Consider the following 11,927-nt stretch of genomic DNA (forward strand, 5'->3'; position numbering starts at 1 on the left):
TCACCCTAGCCCCAATATTCCACACACATATTACAGAGTCCAGTTCTGTTAAACCACTTGCAGTTTACCCATTGCATGGGTTCTCATGCCTGTTTGCTTTGGGGATGCTATCTCCTAAGATAAGCCATTCCCTGGCCTTCAACTGGCCAATTTCTACTCCGTTTTGCACATTAGTTCCCCCAGGGGTCTCCAGGCTGATGTGCACTCCAGCCTTGGACTGTGTGAACAGCCCTTCTGCGCCTCCCAGCAGCTGCCACACAGCCTGAGAAAAATGCTAGCTATATACAGACTGTGGGGAATTTGAGGGTCAAGTTGTTTATTTCAGCTATTCCCAGGGCCTAACAGAGAACCAGGCACATAGCAGGCCCTCAATAAACACTGAATGAATAAAATATACAAAGTTACAGCAATCAGAAAATATATTTACTAATTGGCCACACCTGACCATGCAGTAGTTGCAGTCAGAGCTGGCTACAAGTTTACCAGCTCAGAACCGCTATCTTTAGCCTCACCCTCTGCCCTGTAGCATATGAGCTACCACCAGTTTCTGGAATCCACACCCCTATATTCTCATCAGAAACTCCATGTAGCCCATATTCAACCCAACTATAAGTCTAACTCACAGGATCTTGTTAAAGGTTGAGTTACTTAAGGACAGAGAGCCTGAGCTCCATGTTTCTCTAAGTCTGTAAAAGATGATAAAATATGAGACCCAGTTTCTCATTCAGTCCCTCTAAATGACAGAAACACATGATTTTAATTATGATCTAAATCTCATTTTTCTCCCATCAACAATCAATCACAGGTTTCATAACTAACCAAAAAAAGGACAGAAGAAGATTTATCTGTAGATAACAAAAAACTCTTGCTTCTATAAACTCCAAGACTAACACTAATTTTAAATACTTTTTACAGTCCAGGTTTCTGAGATATGTAGTATTCTATTTAAGTATTAAGAAATTTATGAGTACTTAGAAATGTGGAATTATTTTGGAGCTCTAGAGCATGGTAAAATTGATAAAATACATTCCTACCAGTATTATGGCAATTATTATTATTATTATTATTTATTTATTTATTTTCTGAAGTTGGAAACGGGGAGGCAGTCAGACTCCCGCATGCGCCCGACCGGAATCCATCCGGCATGCCCACCAGGGGTTATGCTCTGCCCATTTGGGGCATTGCTCTGTTGCGACCAGAGCCATTCTAGTGCCTGAGGCAGAGGCCACGGAGCCGTCCCCAGCGCCCGGGCCAACTTTGCTCCAGTGGAGCCTTGGCTGCGGGAGGAGAGACAGAGAGGAAGGAGAGGGGGAGGGGTGGAGAAGCAGATGGGCACTTCTCCTGTGTGCCCTGGCCGGGAATCAAACCTGGGACTCCTGCACGCCAGGCCAACGCTCTAGCACTGAGCCAACCGGCCAGGGCCGCAAATATTATTTTTTAATAATCTCCTACCATTCTCTTGGGTTTCTTCTTGTAGAGCTTTCTTCCACAGTTGAACAGATTTTTCATATGATCCTAACAGGAAATACTCTTCACCTGCAAAGTTTTTAACCAACAATTAGTTATGGTTAATTCCCGCACTTCATAAAAATTCACTTTGTTTAAAAACTCAGTTGGGTATATAGCTCAGTAAGAAATGTTTAAAAAATCATTGTAACCAAGTAATAAAAATCAAAGCCCAGTTAGCTATATTGGTTATTCATGGAGTTAGAAACTGTTTATAAGATACCGACCATTGGCCCTGGCCAGGTAAGTTAGCTTGGTTAGTGCATCTTCCCGATACACCAAGGCTGCGGGTTCAATACCCGGTCAGGGCACATACAAGAATAAACCCATGAAAACATAAAGAAGTAGAACAACAAATCGATGTTTCTTTCTTTCCCTTCCTCTCACTCTCTCTCTCTAAAAATCAATCAATAAATTTCTTTTTAAAAAGGTACTGACCATTAATAGGTTTGAGCTCTAAGGTTTGGCTCAAGCTCACTCCGGCCATCTGTAAGTTGGCCTGTATGTGACACAGCAGGGAACGGACAGCAGAAGCTTCATGTGCCATCTTTCCAGTTAACTGTCTGTCACCTTTAGGAACTCTTTGACTTAACTGTGTTTGATACCATAGAGTTTTGTTATACAGTACTCTCCAGAGAGCCATCAATCTGCATAAAAAATCAGATAATCATTAACACCAAGGTTCAAATAGAAGTAATGAGAATCATTATAACCTCCAGCTTAGCCTTTTTCGGGGGGGGGGGGGAGGAGGAGCTGTATTCTTCACTGATGTAATAACATATACAAACTGAGTGGATTAAAATATACCACAAAGTCCACTGATCAAAAAAAGGCATAATATATTTTTTAAATCTTCATATATGCTCTATGTGCACATGGTCATTTTTCTAGAGTGCTTACTTACTTCAACCAAAATCTCTCCACAATATCCTGGTTGCCCAAGACTGGTGAAACATGTGTGTTAAATAACATTTGTCATAAGTCCTAAAATGTTTTTAGATAAAATAAAATCTGTAATGCCAAGTGCTGATGGACACAGGGTTTCTTTTTGGGGTGATAAAATATTCCGGAATTAGTGCTTATAGTTCTACGACCTTGTGACTGTACTAAAAATCACTGAATTGTTAAAGTTTAAAATGGCGAGATTTATAGTATGGGAACTGTAACTCAATTTTTTAAAAAGGAAGCAAAATCGATCACGCTGATAGTATCCTAACAGTAAAGTACTTGTACCTGCGTCCTGGCTGCTGAGCAGGATCTGCTACTTGAGGACAAACCTTGAAAGATGAGTTCCACGACCACTTTTCCCGAGGACCACTGTCTTGAAATATTTGAAAAACGGGGACCATCAATGAGTCTTGATTTGCTCTTCTTCCATTAGTTGATGCTGAAATACCATCAGGCTGAAGGTTATATATGCCGTTTAAGTTATCGGCTACCATCCTGAGTAAATGAATACAGGCGAACAGCCTCTGGGAGAGGAACTGGCCCCGCTGCCGCTGAGTCAGCAACAGCTTCACAGTCCCCGAGGTCAGCTTCACCACGTGTCCCATATCCGGTCGGGACCTCAGGTCCCAGTACCGGACTGACAGGCATTGACGGAAAAGCTGGAAGATACAAAGTACCCACGCATCATCATGATTTGGACTTTTGCTTAAAAAAAGATCAAGTTTGGGGAAAGGACATTTTATAAACTGAAGAATGTAGAAAAAATGAGTAATGCAAACTACTGTGTAATTTAGCATTAAATTTTTGTCCGTCACATTTTTTGAAATTCCTATAGTCCACGCGGCAAGGAGGTTTCTCTGGACAGAATGCAGTTCCGTTAAGGTTCTGTCTGTCTCCTGGGTATCATCTTTTGCATGAATTGTATCAAACATAGATGCAAATTCCAATCTTCCCTCCTTGGAGCTATTTGATGATGGGCCATTTTTTTGGTTCCAAAAAGAGAGTAAGTTGTTTGGGAAGTATGTGTTTTCATTAGTTTCTTCTGCTTCAAAATCCTAAAACATGCATGAAAAAAATTATACTTAATACCATGTAATACCTTACAAGTAGAGTCACTTGGTGTTGTCAAATTTCTCCTCCCTTGAACAAGGGCAAAACAAAATACTTTTCTTGGAATAAAATCAACATATAACTGTTCAAAGGGAATAAAACACTGCCACCACTAAGTACCTGCCAATCTGCTGCTTTTTCATGTAATTTCGTCGTTTCTTCTCCCTGCAGGAATGCGGGGACAGTCGAGTCCGCTGAGCATTCATGTCCTTGGTGCTGTAACAGGCTCGACCTTAGGGAGCCCAGCGAACGCAAGCTCAGCCCTCTGCTTTTTGGCTGTAGAAGAAAAGATTTCCAAGAGCAAAATCTGAGCTGTAATTCTTTTACAAGCAATGAAAAATTCTATAGAAAACTGTATACAATTCCAAGGACATTAATGTCTGTCTAGTTTTCCATCTGAAAAAAGTAAGAAGTCAGCCTTTATCAATGATACCAAAAAGAACTATACCTTAGACAATATCACACTGTGGTACATTTTCTCAAGCCTCTGAGCTGAATCAAGCAGAAGGAATCTCATGAGCACTGATGGAGACAGGTTATCAAGAAATCGAAGGGTTGTGACCATATACCCATCAGAAACAAGGAGGTAGGGCAGCCGTGAGTGCGCCTTCACGGAAAATCTCTGTCGCAGAGGGTCACTCTCAGAAGCTGATGAGTCTACAGAATTATTTGAATCTTGAAATGTAAACTGGTGCGGTCTAGCAAACAAATGTCAAAAATTCAAGAACTGTAAGAGAAAAATCTTAAAGAAAACAATCATATTATTCCAATGAAAAAGCAAAACAATTAAAAGTTACAGAATGATGAAAAGGCAGGCAAATTAAATATAAAAATATTAAATGTGGACTATGTATTGAAAAACATGTGATTACATAACGTATAGGTTTATGAGTTTAATTTTCCCTGAAGTACTTAATCTATGTTGTTTCTAATCTAATTTTATACAAAGTATTTCAGAAAAATAATTAACACAGTTTACTTTTACCATTAAAGAGAGCTAAATATTTAACTTTCCTTCTTACCATTCACTTAAATATTCTTATAAGAATATAATTATGAGCAATGGGTATATGTGTTATTAGGTAGGAAGAAAAAAAATGAGAACATTTGGAGAGAATGGTGGTAAGTAAAATTTTATCAGCTTAAGATTAATTTGACTGAATTTTCATATAAATGTATTTATTGTTAGGTGGGTTAACTTGATTATGATTACTGAATATTGCTGCTTATGAACTTTGCAGCTTTATAATATAAAAAGGGCAATCAAAATAGATTATGATTTGGGGGGGTATAAAAGTATTCAAATACAGATTTTATTAGCCAAAGAGTCAACAGTAAAAAATTATAGAATGTCTACCATACTATAAATTTATAGAGTCATTAAAAATGACTAGATGGGCCTGACAGGTGGTGGTGCAGTGGATAAAGCATCGACCCAGAATGCAGAAGTTGAGGGTTTGAAACCCCAAGGTTCCTGGCTCTGACTGCGAGCTTGTCAGTGCAGGGGGTGGAGGACTGGCTTGAGGGGGTAAGGGGGGAATTGGACCCACATAATCTTAAAGCTCACCAATGCAAGCCAAAAGGTCACTGCCATGAAAAGCCCAAGGTCACTGGCTTGAGCAAGAAGACACTTACTTGGCCCTGGTCAAGGCACGGATGAGAAGCAATCGATGCATAACTAAAGTGAAAGCAACTATGAGTTGATGCTTCTCACCTCTCTCTCCCTTCCTGTCTTTCTCTCTCTCAAAAAAATAATGACTTCATGGAAAGATGTATAATATTTACTATTAAATAACTTATACTTACATAGTCACAATGTCAAATTTCACCAGGATTAAGCCACAAAGAGAAACAGAAAAAAACTATAAATAACAAACAGGTATTGAGATGACAGACTCAGGAAAAAAAAGACCATTTGAAAGATGACATTATGAAAAAAAAGAAATCAAAGAGTAAAGCAATACCAAAAGAGGAAAACTTCTGTTAACAAATTAAAATAATTCAAACATCTCACCTATATGTTATTAGTGGGTGAAGAGGAATAAATTCTGCTGGCCCAAATTCTATAGAGCAACCAAACGTAACCAATGTTAGCAATTCGCCTTGGCACGTCAGTAAAACCAGGGAGCCACGTTTCAACACACAAGCCAGAAAAAGACTATTGTATGTCCAGCTGATATCACCTACCCAGTAGGACCTAGAAAAAAGCAAGGCATATATTAAGAAAAGATTCTATACAAAGTCTTTGACAAGTATAATGGCAAAGCAGAGGTGAAAATCTTCAAAACAATAAGGACAAAAAAAAAACAACAAACCAAAACAAATGGAGCCAGACCAAGCAGTGGCACAGTGGATAGAGTGTTGGACTGGGACACAGAGGACCCATGTTCATAACCACAAGGTCACTGGCTTGAACATGGGCTTACCCACTTGAGCGCAGGATCGCTGGCTTGAGCATAAAATCATATACATGACCCCATGGTCGCTGGCTTGACCCCAAGGTCACGGCTTGAGTAAGGGGTCACTCACTCTGCTGTAGCCCCCCAGTCAAGGCACATATGAGAAAGCAATCAATGAACAACTAAGGAGCCGGAATGAAGAATTAATGCTTCTCATATCTCTCCCTTCCTGTCTGTCTGTCCCTCCTTCTGTCTCTCTCTCTGTCTGTGTCACACACACACAAAAAATGGATGGAAAGTAACTGCCACATACATTTCATGTATATCATTCTCAGAAAAAAAGAAGTTCGTTCATTAACATCTACTCCATACGACGTAACTATACTTACATAACTAAGTAGACTGTACAACATACCAACTGGAAATTTAGATTCACAAGCAAATCATAAAATAAAAATAATCCTTAAAACAGTTATGCTTTTTAGTCACTCACATTTTAGTTAGAACGATTTTTAACCTTAGTGGTGTCCATGACTAAGATCTATTGATTATGATTTCAAGGTCAGTCCCCCGCCTGTGCTCCCTTCAGCCTGCTTGGGTTCCCCTCAGGGCCAGACCCCCTCTTCACAGAGACAGCATTACTGCTCCTCATCTGGTAATATTCATGCTGCACGGAGACAAAGAATAGCTCTCCTGCCCGTAAATGATGGACACCCCTAGTCAAACAGAATGCTGAACTCAGGCCAGTAAACTTCATAAAGGAACTTGTAGCGAGGGAAAGAAAATGAAGAGGCAAGGCTGGAGTGACCTGAAAACTTTGATAATTCAGACACCAGCACAGGAAAGTGTTCAGAAAGGGAAATCAGGAGGTCTGAGAGGAGATCTTCCTACTCTATTGCCTACGAGTACATAAAAGTCTTCCCATTTGGGCTTTTCCATTCCGGCCTCTCCACATAAGCCCAATATTCCACGTTAGCTCAATATTCTTCTACCCAGAGTGATGCCACTGCTCCTCAGGCAACGTAGGAAGAAATAAGAGAAAAAAATGATGTTCACTTATCTTCTACTCAACTAGGCTCCTTCCTTGCTTTTCTTATATAAAGCAATTTTTGGAATCTACTATCAAGCACAAATGCTGAATGGAAGTTGCATTATCTATCTAAATACCTATATTTAGACACTCATTAAATAACCAGAGCTGGGGCCTCTCCCTGGCCTGGGCCCGGCGGGTCTCTGGGGTTCGAGCAGGGGCTTTTGGGGAAAAGTGGGCACCGGGCCAGCCTGCCCAGCGCCTGGCCACCAGCAACCACCGGGCAGCCCTGGGAGGCATCGGTGGACCCCTGGGGGCGCCCTCCCAACCCCCACCCCACCCCACTCCACTCTGGCCTTCTTGGGAATCTGAGAGAGTCCACGAAGGAGGTGGAGGCTGGGGGTTCATTTTGTACATGAGACTGGAGGGGTCATGACTGGGATTGATTTTAAGTCAGGGAAGAGGCTCTGGGTCACTGGGTGGGGTGGGGGGTCCAGTTGGAGAGGGGTGGGGGGATGCCCACCACTGATGCCCACGCCCGGTCTGGACCTGTCCAACTTTCCTTTCAGAAGCCTCCACTCTAGATCTCAGGTTTTCCTTCTCCTCCACCTCCTGCTCTCCCCACTTCTCCAAGTTTGTCTCTTTAGTCTCCTTGTCCTTTAAATTCTCTTAGTCTTGATGTTTTTTCCCCTCCTGCAGTCTCTCTGCCTCTCCTCTGGCTTTCTCCTTTAGTCTGTTTCTCCGAACCCTGCCTCTCTTCTCCAGACTTTCTGTCTTCCTCTTCAGCCTCCCTGCCCTACTCCCTCAGTCTCTGTGCCGCTGTCCCTCCCTCATTCTCTCTCTCAGGCTCTCCCTCTTCTTTTCATTTTATCCCCTCCCCCCCTTTTACAGTCTTAGCCTTGGTCTCTCTGTCTCTCTCTCCTCTCTATTTTACCTCTCCTCTGCTTCTTAATTTCTGTGACCTTCTTTTGTTTCTGTCTGTCTCTACCTCATTTGCCTGTCTGTCTCTCAATAAATAAATAAATAATAAATAAATAAATAACCAGAGCCTTAAACCTACCAAAGCATTGGAAAACAAAATAAAAAGACTATTTAGAAACACAGGAGTTCTTACCTGACAAGTGTGGCTGGGACCACAGGGTTCTTATTGCTACATCCTTTCAGGCTGCCACAGAGAGTGACAAAATTCAGTGTGTTTATAAATAATACCTGAGTTGCCTAGAAAGAAAAATAAAAACATTAAAGTTGTTTTACTTTAATATTACTTACAATTTTGGAGACCTAGAGATCTCTTATTATATCAGTAAACTATCCAGGGGTCTTTCCCAACTAGCAAAACAATACTGATCACCTATATAACTCTTTTCTCTTTTATTCTACATTTTAAGAACAACCACATTGTCCTTCTTTCTTCCTTTTCCCTTAACTTCCTTTTGCTTCTAAAAGCCAACTTTTAAAAACTATGGCAGCTAATATAAATAACTTTACCAATCCACAATGTTAAGTTGGGTCAGAAAACAACAATGTAAAAAACATAAAGAATTATCTTCAGGGGAAGAAAACATCTCAAAACTGAACTGAACTATTTTACAGGTTACTTCCAAGAAGGAGTGCATTTACTGACCTTTGGGTCTTTCTGATTGAGAGCTACTGCCAAGGTAAGGCCGTCTCTTGAAAAGGCAGAAATTAGAGCGCCTCTTGACTTGACTGATTCACACGTAGGAGTTAGACTACACAGAAGGCAATCTTGCTGTGCCCAATGCACATGGTATGGCAATGATCTAAGAAAGTAATGAGGTAACTGAAAGCAGGAAGTTTAATAACTTTTAAATTAATACATAAAAATAATCAGTATAAAAAATTAAAAGTGTCCAACTAAATTCCTACATGTGCACATAGATTAGGTGGCTTCTTAGCAACCATTCTGGAGGTTCAGCCAGGTAACAAAAGCAAAGCCACCAGCTAAACACAACTGCTTCCATTAATGGTTTAGATATGCATACTTCTCCATTATTGCTAACATTTTTCAAGGGATTAAATAGGTAGAGAAGAGGGGGTTTTCAGTACAGTGTTCTGCTGAGGATGGCTACACACACGTATTCATTCAAGTCCAGATGCGTGCTTAGGGGCTATTCCTTTTACTTTATACAAATTATACCTGAATAAGGTATTGTTAGCATAAAAAAATAAAGAAAATAAACAGAAAGAAACACAATAAAAAAAGTTACAGCCTGACCAGGTGGTGGTGCAGTGGATAGAATGTCGAACTGGGAGGCAAAGGACCCAGGTTCGAGACCCCGAGGTCACCAGCTTGAGCGCGAGCTCATTTGGTTTGAGCAAAAGCTCACCAGCTTGAGCCCAAGGTTGCTGGCTCAAGCAAGGGGTTACTCGGTCTGCTAAAGGCCCGCGGTCAAGGCACATATGAAAAAGCAATCAATGAACAGCTAAGGTGTTGCACCGCACAATGAAAAACTAATGATTGATGCTTCTCATCTCTCTGTGTTCCTGTCTGTCTGTCCCTATCTATTCCTCTCTCTTTCTCTCTCTCTGTCTCTGAAAAAAAAAAGAAAAAGTTACATTATTCTAGTATACCTTATTTAAGCGTTATATGTTTTTAACGCATTCTTTATATTTTATTGGGCTTTCTGGAATAAAAATATGTTTATTTTTACAGTAGTAAATTCAAGTAAGTCATAAGCCTTTTAAAATTCAACTGAATTACTTTTCAAAATAGTTTTTTACAGTCTTAACAGAAGTAAAACCATAGTCTGCCTTACGTTTCATGTGTTCTCACCTCCAGGAAAGGAAACAAAGCAAAAGCAAAAGACTTTCTAGATTAAACAGTTAGAAATGGAAACCAAAGAAATAAAACAATATTTCTGGGAAGAGAGGATTTCTAAAGTCTCAGAAGTTGAAAGTCCCATTTTATTTACTAGTCTTATTAGGTATATATAAGTCAAAAGATAATAATGTCTTAAAAGGGGTGGAAAGTACCTCACCTTTTCGGTGTAAATACATCCTCAAGCCACCGAATTGCTAGAAATGTCAACTTCAGGCATTCCCCAGAATAAAAACCGAATGAACACAAGCAGCAGTCTCCCAGTAACTGTAGATAAATGTAATATACTTTAGAATATAATTAATCTGAAAATAAACCAGGAAATATAAGACATATATACATTTCTCACTGTAAATAAGTGGAAAATAGCGAGATTTTGCTCATGTTTTTATTCTTCACATTAAGTTAAAGACTAAGAAAACTGAAATCCGAGCCAGAGGCATATCCCAAATGGTGCGGTTTATTCTCTTAAGAAAACACTGCCATTTGCTGGGGCTATAACTAACCAGATTCTCATACAGTAATTTTTCTCTTCTTTTATAGTTATATATTATTTACATTAGAGCACTCCCTGGAGGTGTGGGGAGGTAGAGGAAAACAATAAAACTCCAAAATGCAATGTCTGACAACAGTTGTAACACTGGGCCATACAAACAAAGAACACCATGCTATTTAAAATGTGTTTCAGTTAATGGATATGCTATTTCCTTAGAATTAAGTGGCTTACTTAATATCACCAATTCCCCCTTTCTAAATTACAAAACTAGTTATATTTTAAAACTAAGGAAAAAGAAAGCTCTAATTTCAAACCATTTCTACTGCACATTTCTTAAAGTGTGACCAAGAAATATAAAAATGTATTTTCCATCCCTGGCCAGTTTGCTCAGTGGTAGAGCATCAGCCTGCCGTGCAGAAGTCCCAGGTTTGATTCCTAGTCAGGGCACACAGGAAAAGCAACTATCTGCTTCTCTACCCCCCCTTCCCCATTTCTCTCGCTTTCTTCCCCTCCGCAGCCATGGCTCAAATGGTGTGAGCAAAGTTGGCCCTGGGTGCTGAGGATGGCTCAGGCACTAAAATAGCTTAGTTGCCAAGCAACAGAACAGCAGCCCCAAATGCACTGAGTATTGCACAATGAGGGGTTCGCCAGGTGGATCCCAGTTGGGGCGCATGCGAGAGTCTCTCTCTGCCTCCCTGCCTCTCACTTAATAATAATAAGAAGAAATGTATTTCCTATAATAATTCCACAATTACTCTGACAACTGATGACTAGAGAGCTACAGCTACGCTATCACCCCCTCTGTTCAACGAAATGACAGTGTCTGCTCTGAGAGTCCGAGTTCTCGCTGTCTGAAAACACCCTGTCTGATTTGGATTTTACCTCATTTTTTATGAAAACGGCATGCACGGTAGCTTCTTTATCTTTGGTGGAAGGCAGGTGAACTGCTTCTTCAGGTATGAGCTGGGACCACCGGCCCACCAACAAAGGGCTTTTTGAAGATAAGATATTCTTGAATTCCAAATATTCCCAAAGAAATATGCATCCAGAAGGAGTTATAATCAGAACTCTTCTCCCATCTCCAGAGACATACAAATACAGTCTCGAAGAGCTTGCTTAAAAGAAAAAAAAAGGTAATTAAACCTTAAAGTCTGAATTCCCTTCAAAGTACATAATTCATCTATTCTGACAAAGAAACCAGAATGATGTTACCATTAAGGATGTAAAACTAAGGCAGTAATAATAAATTAAAACTACAAATAATAGTAACATTTATCACATATTTATGTGATATTAGGAACCCACTATGATGAGATGTTAGGCATACCAGACCTCAAGATGAATCTAAGTATCTCAAATAAACACCACCAAAATAATACATATGTACCAATTAAAACAAACAAATTCTTACCTACTGCAGCTTTAATCATTTCCTTGGGCTTTTCTGTTGCTTGTATAGTCTTCAAACAATCTTGATCTTTGTTCCAAAGGAAAAGCTCCCCTGTAGTAAGCAGCCCAGCCAACCAGCCATCTGCTTCCAGAAAGAATACACAATACTTACAATCCAATAGTTCCCCTAATATTGTCCCAAATTATTAA

The 11,927-nt window shown here is 40.0% G+C and overlaps 1 protein-coding gene across 3 annotated transcripts in view; it reads right to left on the reverse strand.

The window, feature by feature from the left end:
• The window catches only part of CPLANE1 (ciliogenesis and planar polarity effector complex subunit 1), a 113,318-nt gene that overhangs the window by 91,749 nt on the left and 9,642 nt on the right, over positions 1-11,927 (reverse strand). For all 3 annotated transcript variants that reach the window (XM_066239964.1, XM_066239956.1, XM_066239948.1), the window contains exons 4-14: positions 11,740-11,859; positions 11,211-11,443; positions 9,993-10,099; positions 8,618-8,774; positions 8,108-8,211; positions 5,579-5,761; positions 4,013-4,262; positions 3,685-3,840; positions 2,740-3,509; positions 1,945-2,153; positions 1,453-1,536 (exon numbers count right to left, since the gene is read on the reverse strand). In XM_066239964.1, coding sequence (XP_066096061.1) covers positions 1,453-1,536; positions 1,945-2,153; positions 2,740-3,509; positions 3,685-3,840; positions 4,013-4,262; positions 5,579-5,761; positions 8,108-8,211; positions 8,618-8,774; positions 9,993-10,099; positions 11,211-11,443; positions 11,740-11,859 — 2,373 coding nt within the window. The remainder of the gene's footprint in view (positions 1-1,452; positions 1,537-1,944; positions 2,154-2,739; positions 3,510-3,684; positions 3,841-4,012; positions 4,263-5,578; positions 5,762-8,107; positions 8,212-8,617; positions 8,775-9,992; positions 10,100-11,210; positions 11,444-11,739; positions 11,860-11,927) is intronic.

Source organism: Saccopteryx bilineata, chromosome 1 (assembly GCF_036850765.1).
Source record: "Saccopteryx bilineata isolate mSacBil1 chromosome 1, mSacBil1_pri_phased_curated, whole genome shotgun sequence".
NCBI classification, from domain to species: Eukaryota; Metazoa; Chordata; class Mammalia; order Chiroptera; family Emballonuridae; genus Saccopteryx; species Saccopteryx bilineata.